Below are 17,122 nucleotides of genomic sequence, written 5' to 3'. Positions count from 1 at the left end.
CATTTTTACGTGGATTATACATCATAATGGTCCTTTTATTTCTATTTTTAATTTATTCTCTGTAATAAAATATTTATGAAACTAGAAAAAAAAATTCAAAATTTTGTATGGAAATTTTTTAAAATATAAATTTATTAAAAATGAGATAATGACTAAAAAAGAATGGAAAAAACACGTATTAGACCAATAACTATGTTGGAGTTACTGTTCTGTTTCAATGACACGCTACACAACAGAAGAAGAATACTGTTTTGTGTTGTGTTATACACATTTTGAGTTAAATGGGTTGACTTGACTCACTTAACCACTTTCCTTCCATGAATTTATCGCTGACTCTGCACTCAATTGGAATTCTCTGTTTGTTTTCGACAACAACCACCCAAAACGCGTTTCACAATCTCAGAATTTCACACACCGTAACAACCCAATTCACTTCAGGTAGGTATGCGTCTCTTTCATTCAACATTTCGTAGACTTATACTTAGACTCGATAGTTGAAGATCATTTGGGTTGGGAGATTCACAATTTCTGTGTGTAGCTCACACTCGCGCTTAAAGTTCATTTCTTTTCTATCAAATTTTATCTGGGTCGAATTGGATCCATTCCATTATGTCTTGTGATCCAAGCTTGCTCCTGTGCCTACCCGATGATTTGTTCGGCATGGTGTCGCGGTTCCTCTTGCCCAGAGACGTGTGCAATCTCAGTCTCTGCTGCAAGAGTCTCCATGACGTTGCATCTTCTGAAAAAGTGTGGCTCACTCAGTGCGACAAGGTGGGTGTGGTGCCCCACGTGGACCTTGTTGAGTGGAGGGAGGGTGTGTCGTCTTACAAGGCTCTTTGCCGTTTCCTTTTGAGGGTTAAACCGTTGCTTGGAATATGGGTTCATCAGAACCCTGAGCTTGGTAACCTCGTCTATGTCATGCCTGGTTTTGTTTCGGTTGTCGGGTGTCGGATAATTCCTCAGGAGCTTGGTCATTTGGGGATTCAAGATGGTCCTATCCAATGGTCATCTGTGTTTGAAGTTATTGGTGATTTTGATGGTTCAACCATGTTTTTCCTCCATGGAAGGGAAGAGGAGACAGACTATGTTCATCCTGGTTCTGTCAAGTATATAGATGAGTCTTGCAATGTGCTGTTGCTTGAGATTGAAGCTAGGGAACAAGATTATGGTGGTAGTAGTAGTAGTAGTACAAATTGTGAGATGATATCAGGAAAGGCGTGTAGGTCAAACAGTGAGATCTCTAGGTTACAAAGAGATTGTGGAAATGCTGAGGCAACAGTTCCCTTCAGCAAGTTGGGTTTTAGTGATAGAAGAAAGTTGCTTGAGGTCACCATCGGCCTAATTCGACAAGAGGTTCCTGGTATGGCTGCTGGACCATTGTTTCCTGTGGTGAGAGATGACTGTGACAACTTTCAGAAAGATTTGGTGCTTTTGAAGGAAAGAAGAGCAATTCTTTGTCAAATGTGCAGCCATGGTAGTGGTCGGATTGAGAATGAAGAAAGTTCTCAAGGTGCAGAGAGTGCATTGCAATTAGAGCAGGATGACATACGAAAGAGTTGTAACTGGTCCAAGGATTTGTCTGATCTTTTGAACAAGGAGAATGGTCACATACAATGCACCAAGAAGAAAAGTCTTGGTGGATATTTCTGGGGTGGCTTTAAGCAGATCCTCAGAAAATCTAGTTCAGTTAATGAAAGTCATGCAATTTTCGACAAGTTTACTTCAAGACGTGAGATGAAGCATGCACGGCTTGAAGATTTTCTTAGGTCTAGTAATGCAATAGGGCTAACATTGAAGGCATCAACTGTGAAATTATCTTCTTATCGTGCATGGCCAAATATGCCTGATAGTTGGTTTGCACTTTTCAAGATGCCCTTGCAAGTTCCCTCAGCAGATCAAATTTATGCAGGTTTGTGGGGAGGAACTTTTGGTTGGCCTCCAGGAAAACCTTCTGAAGACAAGCCAGGAAAGGCTCTATTCTTTGTTCTGCTCTCTTATGAGGAGTCCCAAGAACAAAAGCTTCTTATTGCAACAAAAATCCTTGAAGGCACTCACTATGTGTTGCATCCTAATGGTTCAGCAATGTTTATAGTGGATATCAATGACCCTTCATCTGATTCCTTTCCCTGGGACTCCAATAGAGACACCTTGTCAGTGGATATCAAACATGCTTTCAAAGGAGAGGGTATTTCAAATGGTTATGGGTTCAGATACCCTGGATCAAAGCCTGGTTCCCTCTTTGTATTTGAAAATGGTGTCCTTGCCTTTGTTTGGAAGGACACTAGGGCTGTCTTCACTTTGCAAAGACTTGACTTGCAAGAACTTTTGAAGAAAGGAGAGAGAGTACCCTCTCTTCCTCCCATCAACAATTTTTCTTATTTGACCAAGTCCTACTCAAATGTCTTTACAGGCTTTCCTAGTGCTTCCACTCCCTCTCCTTCACCAAGGTTTGACATTACCATCACATCTCACTTTGCTTTTATATTTCAAATTCCCCCCCAAATCATGCTCCTTGCTTCATGATGTTTTACCATAGTGATAAAAGATTCATTGTTTCATGCAGATTAATAGATGTCACACCTATTTTCATGATTACTTTCAATAATTTTGATGTATCTGTGAAGAAACATTTAGCACACAAGTTTCAGTTATAATGACATATGGATTGGTGATAAACAATTCCTGTTAGTTGGGATTTGGGATATTTTTGGTTTTGTTATTTGAAGTCCTAGCACAACTGTATTTATGACTCCCTAGTAAGTGTCTCTATTCAGTTTGGGAACTTCTATAAACTTAGTTGCAGAAACCTTTCTTATGGTTAGCATATAGAGATGTTAGTATGATTACAGAACTTAGTAAAAAACAAAGTTTATTTGTGATTCTGGAAAACAAGAAATGTGGTTAGGGTCACTGCTGTAATTGCTAACTCTCTCTCTCTTTTTCTTTTCTTTTTTGTATAGTGTCTGAAAGAAATCGGAATTCTGATCTCCTAGAACTTTTATATTTTTTAAGATTCCTCACCTTTGTAGGCATATAAAATTATCTTTCCTATGGAATTCAGTAACATTTTAAGTGTGGCACTTATTTTTCTATTATAGATGTTACATTAATTGACAGCTGTTATTGCATTAGCATCTTCATTGACAATAATGTTCACAACATTTAGTAGTATAAAGATCAACAGAATACTGAAAATTAAAAGAGGTGGAAATATGTTTAAATATCTGGACATGAAAAGTTGATAGCATGCTCTGCAACCAATGCACTATGCTGTCAATTACTGTTGTGAAATATTACAGCATTTTGATGTGACTGCTTAGTAGGTTACTTTGTTCATACAATTCTCCGTTGCATTACTTCTTTTTGTCTGACATATATCATGTCAGCAGATTTGAAATATATGTCATTGATATCTATGGAAGAATGATATTAATTGATAGTTACAATTGAGGAATTATATGTCAGGATTTTTAATGTTTCTTTTTTTGACAGGTAAAGACAACACAGTATATTTTTGAATTTGGGACTGCATGGATTTTGTGTCCAACTTCCAGTATTATAACAGGTCAACAAGAGGATCATAAACTTCTTGGCAGCTGTTTATTGTTGCTGGAGTTGCATTGCTTTTTGTTGTCACACAGATACACTTCTTGCTGCTATTGGCTTCATGTTACTGTCTTTTGAAGATCAAAGTTGGAGATAGTTTCATAAAGTATTGTTAAGTATTTTTTGTCCTAAAGTATTAGCTTCTCTGCTTTAGTTGTATACACAGTTGCATGTTACACAAATAGAACGAACTATTTGTGCATCAAAGACCCTGATGAAGTTTTGATCTACATACATATTATGGAACTTCATAACAGATAATTTCAAACACTGTTATTACTACATGTAGTAAAATATGATTAATATATCTTCCATATGCTTTCTTAAGGAATTATCCACACAAAAGAGGAATGATCATATATATGCATGTATGTAAGAGAAGTATTGGGAGAAGCAAGTATCCCTTACATCAAGGAAGCAAGATAGTTCAATGGTCATAAAGAAGAAAATGGGATAAAGAAATATAGAAATAAATAAAAAGGGAAAAACATATAAAGCTTAGGATAAATAATGTTTTGGTTCTCTTTTATAACACAAAAAAGATGGAATTGAATAGATCTTAAAAATGAAATGACCCTAAGAATTCAAGAGTTAAATATTGTATAAGCAAGAGTAGATTCAGCATATGTTCTTTAAAGCATAAAGATTGAACATACTAGTACATATTTAAAAATTTTAAATAACATATTTTCTAATATTCTCAAAAAAAAAAAAAACATTAGGGTTTAACATTTTTTGATTGATTTTCTACCTTAGTTTTCTTGTATTCTTAGAATCAAGAGAGGATAAAAAAACGAAGGAAGCAAGCAAAAGCAGAAATCATGTGCTTGGATCCAACTTTAAAGAGAACCCTTAAGCTTTGGTGGACCATGCATCCTTTCAATTCATTGATCATATTATCACCTTCAAATTACTCTTTCGCCATGTACTGTATATATAAAGAAGATGAAGTTGATAAGAAATTTTGTCATCTTCTGCAAGCAAGCACAACCCTTGTACTCAAGTGCAACACAACAACCACTCTCAACTCTCTCATTCTCAACACAATTGCAACTCAATTGCACACGCAACGCCACATGTCTCAAAACCTGACTTTGGTTTTCTTCATTTAAAAAGTAAGATTTTTAACTTTTTGAAAGATTTTTTCGTTCAATAATTCATTTCTTAAAAGTAGTTTCTACCAAACATGTAGATGTGAAGGGATAAACAGTTTATGTTAAAAATTTATTCAACAAAATCTGTTCAAATGAGGTGTATTTTAAATTTGTGGAAACTATAGTCTCACTCAAAATCACACGAAAAAGAAAAGAGAAATATATTTTCACCACACTTCAATCAGCATTTGGGTTAAGCTGGTATTTATAGTACTAATATTAGAAAGCACCAATCATGTTACAAACTTACAGTGACAACCATGGTAACTACTATTAATGTTAGTCATTGTTTAACTATTATGTGATCGTCATCAACCTTTGAATGTTTCTCTTTATCACTGTTCTCATGTATGCATTCAAGTGAAATCCTAATGGTACAAAAAAAGTCATAACTCATCAGCAAAACGAGTTATTTTGCAGAAGGTAGCACAGTTCTTATACATATTACAGTTACAAGAGTCAAACTTATTGATTCCAAATCACCTACTAAGGAACTACTTCCCCATCTAGAAAACCAGTAAACTGATGAGGAAGCCTTTGCACCTTTACTTTCAGTTGTTTCAGTTCTCTTAAATCCTCCACCCATATACTGTAACTTGAGTTCTTAAAGAGAACATCACAAGAAACCTCTTTATTTTCAACTAAATTCATGGCATACTTCTCAAAGTTTTCAATTTTATCCCACAAAAGAGCCAACTTGTTAGCGTCTCTCTCGCTTCTAACACAATTCAACCAGTCCCTAGCTTCTTCCACTCTAGCCCAAAAGCATGAATCTTGGGTAAGGCTCGCAAACTTGCTCCTCTCCTTGTTTTCTTCTGCAGCAGTAGTAACAGTTCTGTCCTTCCACCACCTATCAAAAATCTCATATCTTCTCTCTCTACCGTGCTGCATGTAATGGTGCCCCTTGGCTCTATGCATCCCTTTCCCATAATACTCAGCAATGTCTAGTGGCTCAACCAACAGTTTATAGAAGTGTGAAGCATTGACCCATTTGGCTCTCTTGTCAAAGTCATGAGGCAGCTCACCTCTTTCCAACATGTCAATAACGTTGTTCCAAAACCTTGCAAGCTTGCAACGGTTAATGTTGATTTTCATGTCCCTTTTGGAGCTGGAAGAGTCCCTGCTTTTGAACGAGTCGTAGTAACCAATTTGGTCGTCTTGCTCTTCGCACCAATTCTTGTACCATTCTATTTGAGCTCTCAGAGGTACCACCTTGGATAAGCTAACTGCTAGGGTTGCTGCATTCAGATTCGGTGAAGGGCCCATTCTCCTTGTTTTCTTCAGACATTCCTTGGCAGATGTAATAGCTGATTCCTGTTGGTTACATAACAGTATAACTAGTTCAGCAAAAATATTCGTGCGTCACCAATAAGAATCTGAATCATATAGAATCATATAGAATCCGAATCTATGAACTGAATCATATAGAATCTGAATCTATGAACTGAAAGCTTTAAATGTTAGGTACACGCATGAATCATTTTGCATAAAATCTCTAAAAGATCTTGCAATTACCTGGTTTGCAATGCCAGAAGACTGGATGGCTAATTCAAGCCCTGCTTCATAGCTCGAGTCAGGAATGTTCCTCTGCATGGAAATTTCCTGATTCAATGTCTGTGAAGACAATTTATTAACATAGTATCCATACTTCAGATGGTCTTCAATGCTACTAACTGGAGAACCAGTTGCAAGCATCAAGTGCATCATCTTTATGATTGCAGATGGACTATCCACACACACTGCTCCTTCTTCTGTGACAAAAAAGTAGTTCCCAAAAGGGTGAAACAAGATAGGCACAGATGTTTCTCCCTCCTCCTGTGACGCTGCTTCCAAGTAATCCATCACAGCATTGAACAAATTAGCTTTCTCTTTTTCTGATATCTGATTTGCAAGCTTTCCAAATTCTTCCGAGGTCATGGAAAAGTGCCAAAACTGTAGCAGGGAATTTAGCTGAGTAGCGAGAAAGGTTATGGGGGCAAAGAGCAACCTTGGCATTATGTCATGCTTTGACACCACGTGGCAGAAGTTGCCACCCCATCTTTCTCTGAAAATGCTTTGAGAAAAGGCCTCGTTCCCAAGCAATGGTGCCCCAAAAGTGATGCACAATATCGACACAGAGGAAGAAGAGACGGACTGTAGGTAAGACAGAAGCCAAAGAGTGCACAAAGACGCAGTGGCTCCTCCAATGGAATGTCCAGTGATCACAACTGATTTAGTGTCTTTGTTTCCCACTATTTCCAACATCTGAGTTACAACGTTAAATTTTAGCAGTTAGTTAAGGATACGAATAAGATTCTGGAGAAATAAGTTTGAAGAACAAAAACTTAAATACCCTTTAAAGATATTAATATGAATATTTACTGATGAATAATAACTTGGGATTTTAACTTCATCTAGTAGTATGTACACATAGAAAAAGAAAAAGAAAAAGAAAAGATAACTCCCAAAAATTAAGCCATAAAGTAGTAATCGTATAATTAAAAAGACTTGGCACGACTTGAAGTGACGGTCATGGGGCATAATCTGTGAAAATGAAACGAAACCCTTTTCTTTGTATGTGAACAGAACACTTCAAAAATTGACTTTTTGTTCAATTTGGCAAGATAGGTGCCATGGGGGACTCAAGACTCAAGTCTTGTGTTCTTGCTCCCCGACTTTGGCATAAAAGTAGAAGAAAGCTTAATTATTCTGCACTGATGACTGAGTCTAAAACCACCATGGTAAGAAAAATTGGGTTTAACCTACCCAAATAACCGAGACACGTGTCAGATTCAGAGAGAACATTTCCTCGTAGATATTATGGGTTGTCTAATTCTTGTAACGTTTTTCATTTTCTTATTTTTATGGAGCTTTCAGACAGTTCACATAGACTATTTTTCCGAAGAAAATAACAAATAAAATGCTACCTGAGGATATAAAAATTTATCTGTACGGAAACATTTTAGCGGTCAACTAGTGGTGATGAAGACAAATTGCTTTGTCACAGATATTTGTCCATTAACGAAAGCCATACTATAATAATGATGAAGGCATTGAACGAGCGTAATGGAGGTTTTACTCGGTTATTTTACGCTGAAAATTGAACCCACACTCATCTTTTCTTTATGGCATGATTTGCTTGGTGATGGACGCAACTGTCACCAAAAGTAAAAGTCAACCATTTAATATTACAACCCTTTGTTTCTAAGATGTTTTGTTTTCGTTTTTACATCAAATGTTTCAGGCACTGATCAAGGTGGCTTGGTTGTTAGCCGTCGTTCGATAAAATGATTGCTCATTGGTGGGACCCATGTCGGAATATGAGGTTGTAGGGGACCGTTCACATTGCAAAAATGTACTTTGCTTCTCTTTCTTTCAACCTCTCATCAAAATTATTATCAAAATTTGCCATAAAATAGATCAAAGGACTAATGAACGCCATGGAATTTAGAAATTAATTAATATCTCAAGAAAGAAAAAAAAAAAAAACCTAAATGGTACTTTGGGTGTGGGAATATTATTAGCATATACCGATGAGTTAAAAATAACACGATCCATAGTTGGATTCTTAAAAGAGTTAGTGCACTTTTAATAAAAGGGAAATTTAATGTTTTAATAACAACACAGCGTAGTTTATTGTTTTTATATTCTTAATGTTAATAAGTTATTCTAAGATTAGCTTAAATCTCAGTGGTGTCTTGTATCTCTTTTGAGTTGAAATTTTAATAAACTAAATTAGCTATTAGTATTTGAACACGTAACTTCCCTTTTCTCTCAGCCTTCATTCGCTATCACGTCTTCTCTAACTCTAACAAAGAAAGTCCGAAAACGCGATTGAATGGATGATCGAGTTCATCTACCTAATTACTGTCCCTTTCAATCTTTTCCCTTTTTCTCGATTTTTTAATCAATTATTACCATTCACTTTTTTTTTTTCTTTTTATCTGTTCTATCAATTGATGAGCCAAAATTAACATCCCCCACTAACTACGTCATGTGTAACCATGACAATAAGAGAAGCAACACCAGAATAATAAAAAAAACAAGCTTTTGCAGCAACAATCTTCCCACTTCTCAAAATCAAAACTCATAAAATTTACTCACGCCAGCACAAACTATATAAAGGATACATCAAAGCTCAACAAATGCACATAAAAAGATGATAACATTTACATAATTGATTAAAGGTAATTAACTCGAACAACATACTCAACTAAGGCAAAATTTCAATACTGGTTTTGGTTTCTTATTAGTTGATCAACTGTATTAAAGATCTTAAAGGGAAACAGTGACACCCATATCCTTCTATTTTTTATAAATAAAATCAAAATGAAAAAAAAAAAAATTGACAGTTTTAGCAGGTCATTTATTGAGCAAGGGAAAATATTCTTCACCAAATGTGGAGAGAGAAGAAAGTTATATTATTCACTTCAATTAATTATGATCGATATAAATAAAGTGTAAAAAGCAATGAAACAAGTTCGTGTTCATCCAAGTTATGTGAGAATTTATCTTCAATTGAAACAAGTCTGAACTGAAAAGTGAACTGAAAAGATGAAAACGAACCTGGTTCTGGAAGGAATTGAAAAGGGAGAGGAAGAGATTGAGCATGGCGGCGTGAACCATGACGGGCTCCTCCGCCTCCCTGCTCCGCCGCGGCGAAAACAGGGGCACGCCGCCGATGCTGTGGAGCGGCACCAAGTCCCTCCAGTTGGGGTCGGAGGCGCCGGGCATCTGGACGCCGGAGAAGGCGACGTAGACGGAGGCGCCGACACGGTCCGCCACGAAGGTGCGGAAGGGGGCGGCGTTGGCCTGGTTGCAGAGTCGCCATGAGTCGGAGAGCAGCGGCGTGGAAGAGATGAAGGAGGCGAGCATCTGGCGAGACTCGAACCTGTCACGGGTAAATCATGGACTCAATTGCTTCGACTTTTCTCGGAAAGTTTTGAGGTTTTGATTATTCTCCTTTGTTTTTTTTTATTTTAATTTTCCTTTTGGAAAAGTTAAGAAAGAGTGAGTACTTACGGTGAAGCTTCGTTGGAAGCCATGCCCATGGAATAGTGGTTTTTTTCTTCGATGTTTCTTACGTTGGAGTCTTGCGGAGACTGGAATTTGGAGTGGTTTGAACGAAGAACACCTTGAATTGCTACCTTTTCCATTCCTTTGAATATTGCATTTATAACCTCTTCTACTGCCTCAACTCTTTTTATTTTTTTTATGAAGTTTTAAATTTATTCTTCAAAATCATCATTGTTATACGGGTTTCATTAATAGTTATATAAATAAATAAATAAATTATATGATGTCTTGCAACGACTTCATTTCATTTTCACTTTTTAATATCTCACAAATCAAGTAAATAAAAAATAAATTGAAATTTATTTTGAAAAATATTTTTCTATAACTTTTTAATTACATTATTTTAAAATAATTTAAATTATATCTTCAAAACTTTTAAAATATTAAAAGTACTTTTCTATTTATAATAATATATTATGGATATTCTCTGTAAAGATCTTATTTTTCTATTTTATTCTTGATCGCAATACAAAATTTACAAGAACAACAATAAAAGAACATACAACAAGATTAAATTACACTGGAACAAAAATAAGAGAGCATTTAAAAGCCTCACAACCCACATACCGTAAGAGTGTATTAATTAATTAATATTTATAATTCTTCAACCAACATAAACATGTATTAATATTTATAATTCCACGTAAGGTTCATCATTGCTAAAAGTTTCACTCAATAGAAACGTTAATAGTAAAATTATTAGATAATAACTTAACCCAACAAAATCAAGTTATAAGGTGAAGTGTGTATCCACATCACATGTATACTATAAATAGATTTTATCTCTAATTAATGTAGAACTTTTAACATACTCTTTATGAGTTAAATGTGTTATTCATCCCTTAACTTTGGATCGAAATTGGAAATAGTTCTTCCCCAAAATTTTGGACTAATTTAGTTCCTCAATTTTAGAAATGTGTGTATTTAGTCTTTTTAACCAAATGTTTTTAAGTTTATTTGACGTTTTAAATGCATTTCATGATAGTATATAAGTTGTTTACATTGTTTAACTCATTTTCGCTTCAATATTTACTTAGAAACGCGTTTAAAATGTTAAATAAACTTGACAAAATTTGGTTAAAAGAACTAAATTCACCCATTTATAAAAGACGAGGGACTAAATTTGTCTAAAGTTTCGAAAAGGGACTAATTTCAATTTTTACTAAAAGTTAAAGGAACCAAAAACATATTTAACCGTATATATATATAAACAAAAATTAATGAGTGATTCGATAACAGCCTGATACTAAGTGGAACAATAATCCCCTTCGATCTTCAGTCTTCAGTTTTGGTTGTCGATCTCGGTGGTCAACCTCAAGTGATGGGGTACCTACAAATACTCTGACGATCATAATAATATGTTCTCGAACAAACAAATGCAATTCAAAGAAAACTCTCCCTTTTACTTTTAGTATTTACCTATTTGTAGCATTTCTTATTGTGCTTTTGCCCTTAAGGTGATTAATTAAGACCCAATAAAAAAATTCTATTGAATTTGAAAACATGAAGAAATGTGATAACATTTATCATGACTTTTTTACTTGCTTACTTTGTTATTAACTAATAATTTTGGTACTAACTTTCCAATATAAGAGAAAACTAGTTTAAAATTTCAACTTCACTATTTTATTTTAGATGCTTTTATTGACCATCTATATTTGAATAATTTATCAACCATTTTTAAATTATTTCAATCTCTAAGAAGAATAAGAAATACATTTTGTTTGAACAAAAATATTTTTTCTATAATGATTTATCAAAGCAAGTTTGTAAAATAAAATGAAAGATAAATTTTTTGCACACAATATGATTATTTACATTGAGAAAAAATAGTTTAAAAGTTTTATTTTGGTTTAATTATGATATGTTCAATAATTTGAAGAACAAAAGAATAATCTATTCGATATATTTGTTTTCTTTTATAGCTATATTATATTAAGTGAACTAATTATTTTTGTTGTATTAGTGACAATGATAAAATATATAAATTTTGAGTATATTATTTTAGCTCTCCAACGATTAGGTTAGTAGTTAAGATTCACCACAATATTTGATATTAAAAAACAATAATACATCTTTTTGATATTGCATATTTAATAATATAACCTTTTGTTGGTTTTTATTTATTTTTTTATAAAAATTAATTAATCGATATTGAAATAGTAGTAAAGCAAACAAGACACATGTACGGAGACATACGATACTCAATGAAAAAATGAAAATATACCTTTCTCATCTTAAGTATTTCAAAATGATTAATACATTTTTATGTTTGTCTTGAATTAAGTAAAAAATCTGACAAACGAATTAGCTTCACCATGTTATTGTTGTAATTTATTATTTTAGAGAGTTTTATAATTGATTTGGATTATTTGTTTCTGCTCGGAAAGAATCATGTACAATTGTGATGTTTTGAATAATAGACATGTACCTATTAACATCCTTAATAATTTTTGTTTGTTGATGTAAGAAACAAATTTTTATAAGGATACAAATGTGTAACGTGGTTTTTGATGTTGTCTTCTTGTGGATCTAAGAATGGTCAAACAATTACAAAGGTATATGATGTTATGGTAAAAGATAAAAACCAACCGGGCTATCTGCATACATTTGCTAGGATAATTATATTTTAATCTACTTTTTTTTTTATTCATTTTTAATTTATCATTTTCATCATTTTTAAATTATTTATTTTAATTTTTTATAGTAATGTGATGTGATGATAAAGGTGATGAATTAAAAATGAATAAAAAAAGTGGATTAAAGCATAATTATCCCATTTGTTATTGTCTCACTCTTAACCAAGGCTACGATGTTATTTGTTTCTTAATTTCTTTGAGTTTCCAAAATTAAGGTAAGTGAAAAAAATAATAAAATTCATTACATTATAAAATACTTAATTTAAAAAAGTGAAAAATTGGATTTTGAAGTCATCACATTTATTTTTATTTAATTGACCTGAATTGTTTAAGTTTCGTTTTCGGACAGGTGTAACAAATACGCACATAAATTATGTCTCCTCCGGTGAAACGCGTTTTCAAGTCATCCATCTTCGGTCAACACAGAAAACCCAGTCAAACCCTCACGCGGCATTCGGTTTTCATTCAAGTACACTTTTACACTCAACACCAATACATTTTTACACTCAAAATTATTTAATTTTATCTAACAATATATACCATATAATAATCGATCATCAACACGTGAATGATTAAGATTAATGTTGTTTTATAAATAAATTTGACAGACATGCATGTCTTTACCATTCATTTCTCTTAATATAATACTTTTAATGTGTATCTTTTTTACAGATATGATTAGGGATGTCAAAAAAATTTATATTCGTAAATAAAACTCGTAACGGGTAAAAAATTGATATTATAAATAGATATCCGTAAGTAACAGGTACGAGTATTTTTAATACACGTATGTTAACGGATTGAGTACATATATCATAGTATCCATACCCGTGGACACCCATACTCGCTATACTGTAATTTAAATTTAAATATATATATATATATATATATATATATATATGATTAAAATATTAACATATTATTTTGAATAAGTTATTTTTTTATTAATTAGTTTTAAAGAAAAATTATTTATCTGTAAACTATCATTTAAAGAACACTATTTTAACGAGTTATTTAAATTTTATTTAAAATTTATGAATATTATGTATTTTATTTTATTTAAATTTACAAATAAAATATGTTGTTAAATTCAAATACATTGTCATATCAACATGTCAAAACCAATTACGCATCACAATTTAAATCAACCACCGGATATTTCTCTTACCTAAAAGTTATTTGAATTTCAAAGAATAAGTAAAAGAGAATCCAAAACTTCTTAAAATCTAAGTACCTAGAGGCTTATCACTAAATCAACATAAACTATAAATTAAGAGAAGAACTAGGTGAGATAATAACATTTTTTTCAAGTGACAAAATCAGTAAAAAAAGACAATGATACTTTAACTTACTTGTTTTTACTCACTTCTAACCCACCACTTCAATCACCATTACATTATCACATTACATCACTAAAAAAAATCAAAATAAATGATTTAATGGTGATTGAAGTATTAAGTTAAAAATAGATCAAAAAAGTAGGTTAAAATATATTTTTCATAAAAAAAATAGATTATTCATAAATAGAATCAAGATATTAAAAATTAAGAAATTATAGAGCAAAAACATGAACTTATTCCAGAATAAATTATGGTGAGATAAAAATTCTCTAATACACATTATCTTTTAGAAAGTATAATCTATTTGTAAAACATGAAAATTAGACTCCGAAATTAAAAGAAAAAAAAAGCTAGACAGATATATGTTCGCGATTGCGAGATTAAAAAATTAGGAAAAAAAGAGGGAAATTCAGAAGTTTAAAAAGTATAAAATTAAAAAAAAAAACTTATCAAAGTATTTGAAACATTTTATGAAATATGGAATCAAGGTTTGGAAGGAGTATATATATATATATATATATATATACTAGTATTTCTACCCGTGCAACGCACGGGGATATCGAATTTTAAAATTAAAAATTACGGTATATTTATTAAATTAAATATAAATTTTATTTTATAAAATTCAATAATAATATTTTAATTGATTTTATAATAAGAATGTATTTAAGTTATTTATATATATTTTTAATAAAATGTATTATATATAATTATTTTAAATAATATATTAAGATTTAGATAATTAAAATTAAGAAATCAAATTTAATTTTGAATGAAATATTGAGTAAAAAATGTCAAAAAATATAAGAATTGTTTCTCTAATAATAAAAATGATGGACGATATAAAAATTATTGAGTAGACTTAATAAAGATACAAACATTAGACGATACAAAAAATGTGAAGAGCAAGCGATATAAAGCTACAAATAATAGATCGTGCATATAAATGTAATGTTTAATTAGTCAGATAGTACTCACTCTCTTTAGATGTGTCAGTTTGATACTCACTTTTAAAAATGTGTCAATCTAATCCCAACTTTTGAAAAAATGTCTCAATTAGGTTCCTTTCAATCTTGTAAGTCATTTTAAATATCGATACCATTAATGGCGTTAATATTTTTTTCTCAAAGGGACCTGATTGAGACATATTTTCCAAAGTTAGGACCCAATTGACACCTTTGTAAAAGTGGGTATGAAACTAACATATCCAAACAAAAGTGAGTATTATCCGACTAATTACACCTAATTATAAATAGTAGATTCTTTAAAGATACAAATGTTAGACTGCAAACAAAATATAAATAATAAACAATCAAAACTTACAAAATGTAGACTATGTAGACAAATATAAATAGTACACTATGCAAAAATACAAAGGTTAGACGTTGATAGACTCTTCTATTGGAGTCCTTTTTTTACAATTTTTTTGGATTTTGAATTTCAAATTTTAACTTTGCTCCTATATTTCATAGCTTTTAAAATTTAGAATTTAAATTTAAACTTTATTACTATATATTTTGAATTTCAAATTTGATAATATATATCCTAATTTAGAAAAAAAAATATTGAAATCGACATTATTAGTGATTTTTATATCTTTAAAAATTTTAAAAATGTATAATTTTAACTTGTAATGATATACCAATGTCCATGTTATAAAAATTATTTTTTAAATTATTGTTTAAGTTTGTGTAAAATGTCAAAAAATATGTGAAAAATATTTAAAAATATTTAAAAATTCATATTTAAATTTTACAATTATTTATTTATTATTTTACACTATATTTTAATTATTTTTACTACTATTATTATATTAGGACTAATATGTTAATATATTATTATATTATTAAGAACCATAGATCTTTTGTTCCTAAATATTATATTACTTGTTTATTTTCTATATCATATTTTTAACTTTTATTGTTTTTAATTGTGAATATTAATGTATTTCCATTAAAAAAATTTAATTTATCATTTTTCAGATTTTGATAATATATAAAATACGAACCTTTCTTATAAGTTAAAAGTATTTGAAAGTTGTTTAGAGACATTATAAGAATCTATTGAAAAACCTACACTATTTTACAATTTTTTTTAATGTTAAAATTTAAATTTTATTGGTATATTTTTTGTTTAATTAGTCAAATAGTACCACTTTCATTCTAAAATTTCAGTTTGGTAATTGCTTTTAGAGAAAATGTTACTGTATATACTTCGAATTCCAATTTTCACAATATATGAATTTTAATCTTGCAATAATATTGAAATAGAAATATTTAATTATTTCCATATCTTTAAAAGTTTAAAAAATTTATAATTTATAATTTTTACCTTATATTTTAATTATATTAATATTATTATATTTTATATTTACATTGTTACATATTATTATATTTTATAATATATTATTATATCATTATGGGTCATCAAATTTTTTGAATTTATATATTTTTATCAGAAATATTAAAGTATTTATTACAAAAATTAACTTTTTGTATATATTTTTCATTTTAAATGTTAAATTTAATTTTTTTATCACATTCTATTTCTTTTACTGTCCGTTACGATTTCAATTTGAATCCAAAATTTATTAATATTATTATATGTATTATGATTAATTTTTCACAACTTAAAAACGATATTATTTTCAATGAATTAATTTTGAAATTTATTCTAAAAACACACAGAAGGAATATATTACCTAATATTATCTACTGCTTGATGTTTACAAAAATCAACTATAAAAAAAGTTCAGTTTCGAAGGGCATTAAATGAAAAAAAATAGTTTCCAATGTAAATTCAATGTAATGTAATATTATATAAAAATATAAAATGATAATATTACATTAATCCTACATAAATATAAATTTATTCTTAAATTAATATTTAAATTTAATCATAAATTGATATAAAGTTAAGAATACAACCATAATCAGTATTATTAGATCAATCAGTTTTCAAACACGTTAATAGAAGAAGATTTTGGTTTCCAATGCAATATTTTAAAACCATAATTGATATAAAGTTAAGAATACAACCATAATAAGTAATATTAGATCAATCGGTTTTCAAGCACATTAATAGAAGAAGATTTTGCATTTTGTATTAATCATTAGCGATAAATAAAGAAGCATATAACATCTCAAAAAACAACATGATGTGATGATATAAAATTTTTATATTTTTTATATACTTAAAATTGATAAATAATATTTTTCGTGAATGTCTTAAACTCTAATTATGTATTTGATTGATACTTCATGATTCATTGAGTCCCACAAATCATGATTGTTGTTGTTCATAATAAATAGTCATAATTCAAAATGAA

At 30.6% G+C, this 17,122-nt stretch overlaps 2 protein-coding genes across 2 annotated transcripts; one reads left to right on the top strand and one right to left on the bottom strand.

The window, feature by feature from the left end:
* Positions 1-300: 300 nt before the first annotated feature.
* LOC114178120 (F-box protein At5g39450-like) lies at positions 301-3,888 on the top strand. The gene is made up of 2 exons (XM_028063838.2): positions 301-2,447; positions 3,493-3,888. Exons 1-2 carry the CDS (start codon positions 610-612, stop codon positions 3,494-3,496), a joined length of 1,842 nt encoding a protein of 613 aa, XP_027919639.2. The 5' UTR covers positions 301-609; the 3' UTR covers positions 3,497-3,888.
* Positions 3,889-5,149: 1,261 nt separating this feature from the next.
* Positions 5,150-9,960, bottom strand: LOC114177514 (lipase-like PAD4). The gene is made up of 4 exons (XM_028062891.2): positions 9,762-9,960; positions 9,306-9,630; positions 6,276-7,004; positions 5,150-6,074 (listed from the first exon to the last, which is right to left on the bottom strand). Exons 1-4 carry the CDS (start codon positions 9,893-9,895, stop codon positions 5,247-5,249), a joined length of 2,016 nt encoding a protein of 671 aa, XP_027918692.2. The 5' UTR covers positions 9,896-9,960; the 3' UTR covers positions 5,150-5,246.
* Positions 9,961-17,122: the final 7,162 nt, after the last annotated feature.

Source organism: Vigna unguiculata, chromosome 3 (genome assembly GCF_037176805.1).
Source record: "Vigna unguiculata cultivar grain cowpea cultivar isolate G323 ecotype 2 chromosome 3, ASM3717680v1, whole genome shotgun sequence".
In the NCBI taxonomy this organism is placed as follows: Eukaryota; Viridiplantae; Streptophyta; class Magnoliopsida; order Fabales; family Fabaceae; genus Vigna; species Vigna unguiculata.
The sequence above is the reverse complement of the archived record's forward strand: the minus strand, read 5'-3'. Positions and strand labels throughout refer to the sequence as shown.

Coding starts and splice junctions, on each gene's coding strand:
- LOC114177514 (XM_028062891.2), bottom strand. CDS start 9,895: ATGGAAAAGGTAGCAATTCAAGGTGTTCTTCGTTCAAACCACTCCAAA. Junction 7,005..9,305: donor TCAATTCCTTCCAGAACCAG/GTTCGTTTTCAT, acceptor GTTGTAACTCAG/ATGTTGGAAATAGTGGGAAA. Junction 6,075..6,275: donor CTTCTGGCATTGCAAACCAG/GTAATTGCAAGA, acceptor TGTAACCAACAG/GAATCAGCTATTACATCTGC.
- LOC114178120 (XM_028063838.2), top strand. CDS start 610: ATGTCTTGTGATCCAAGCTTGCTCCTGTGCCTACCCGATGATTTGTTC.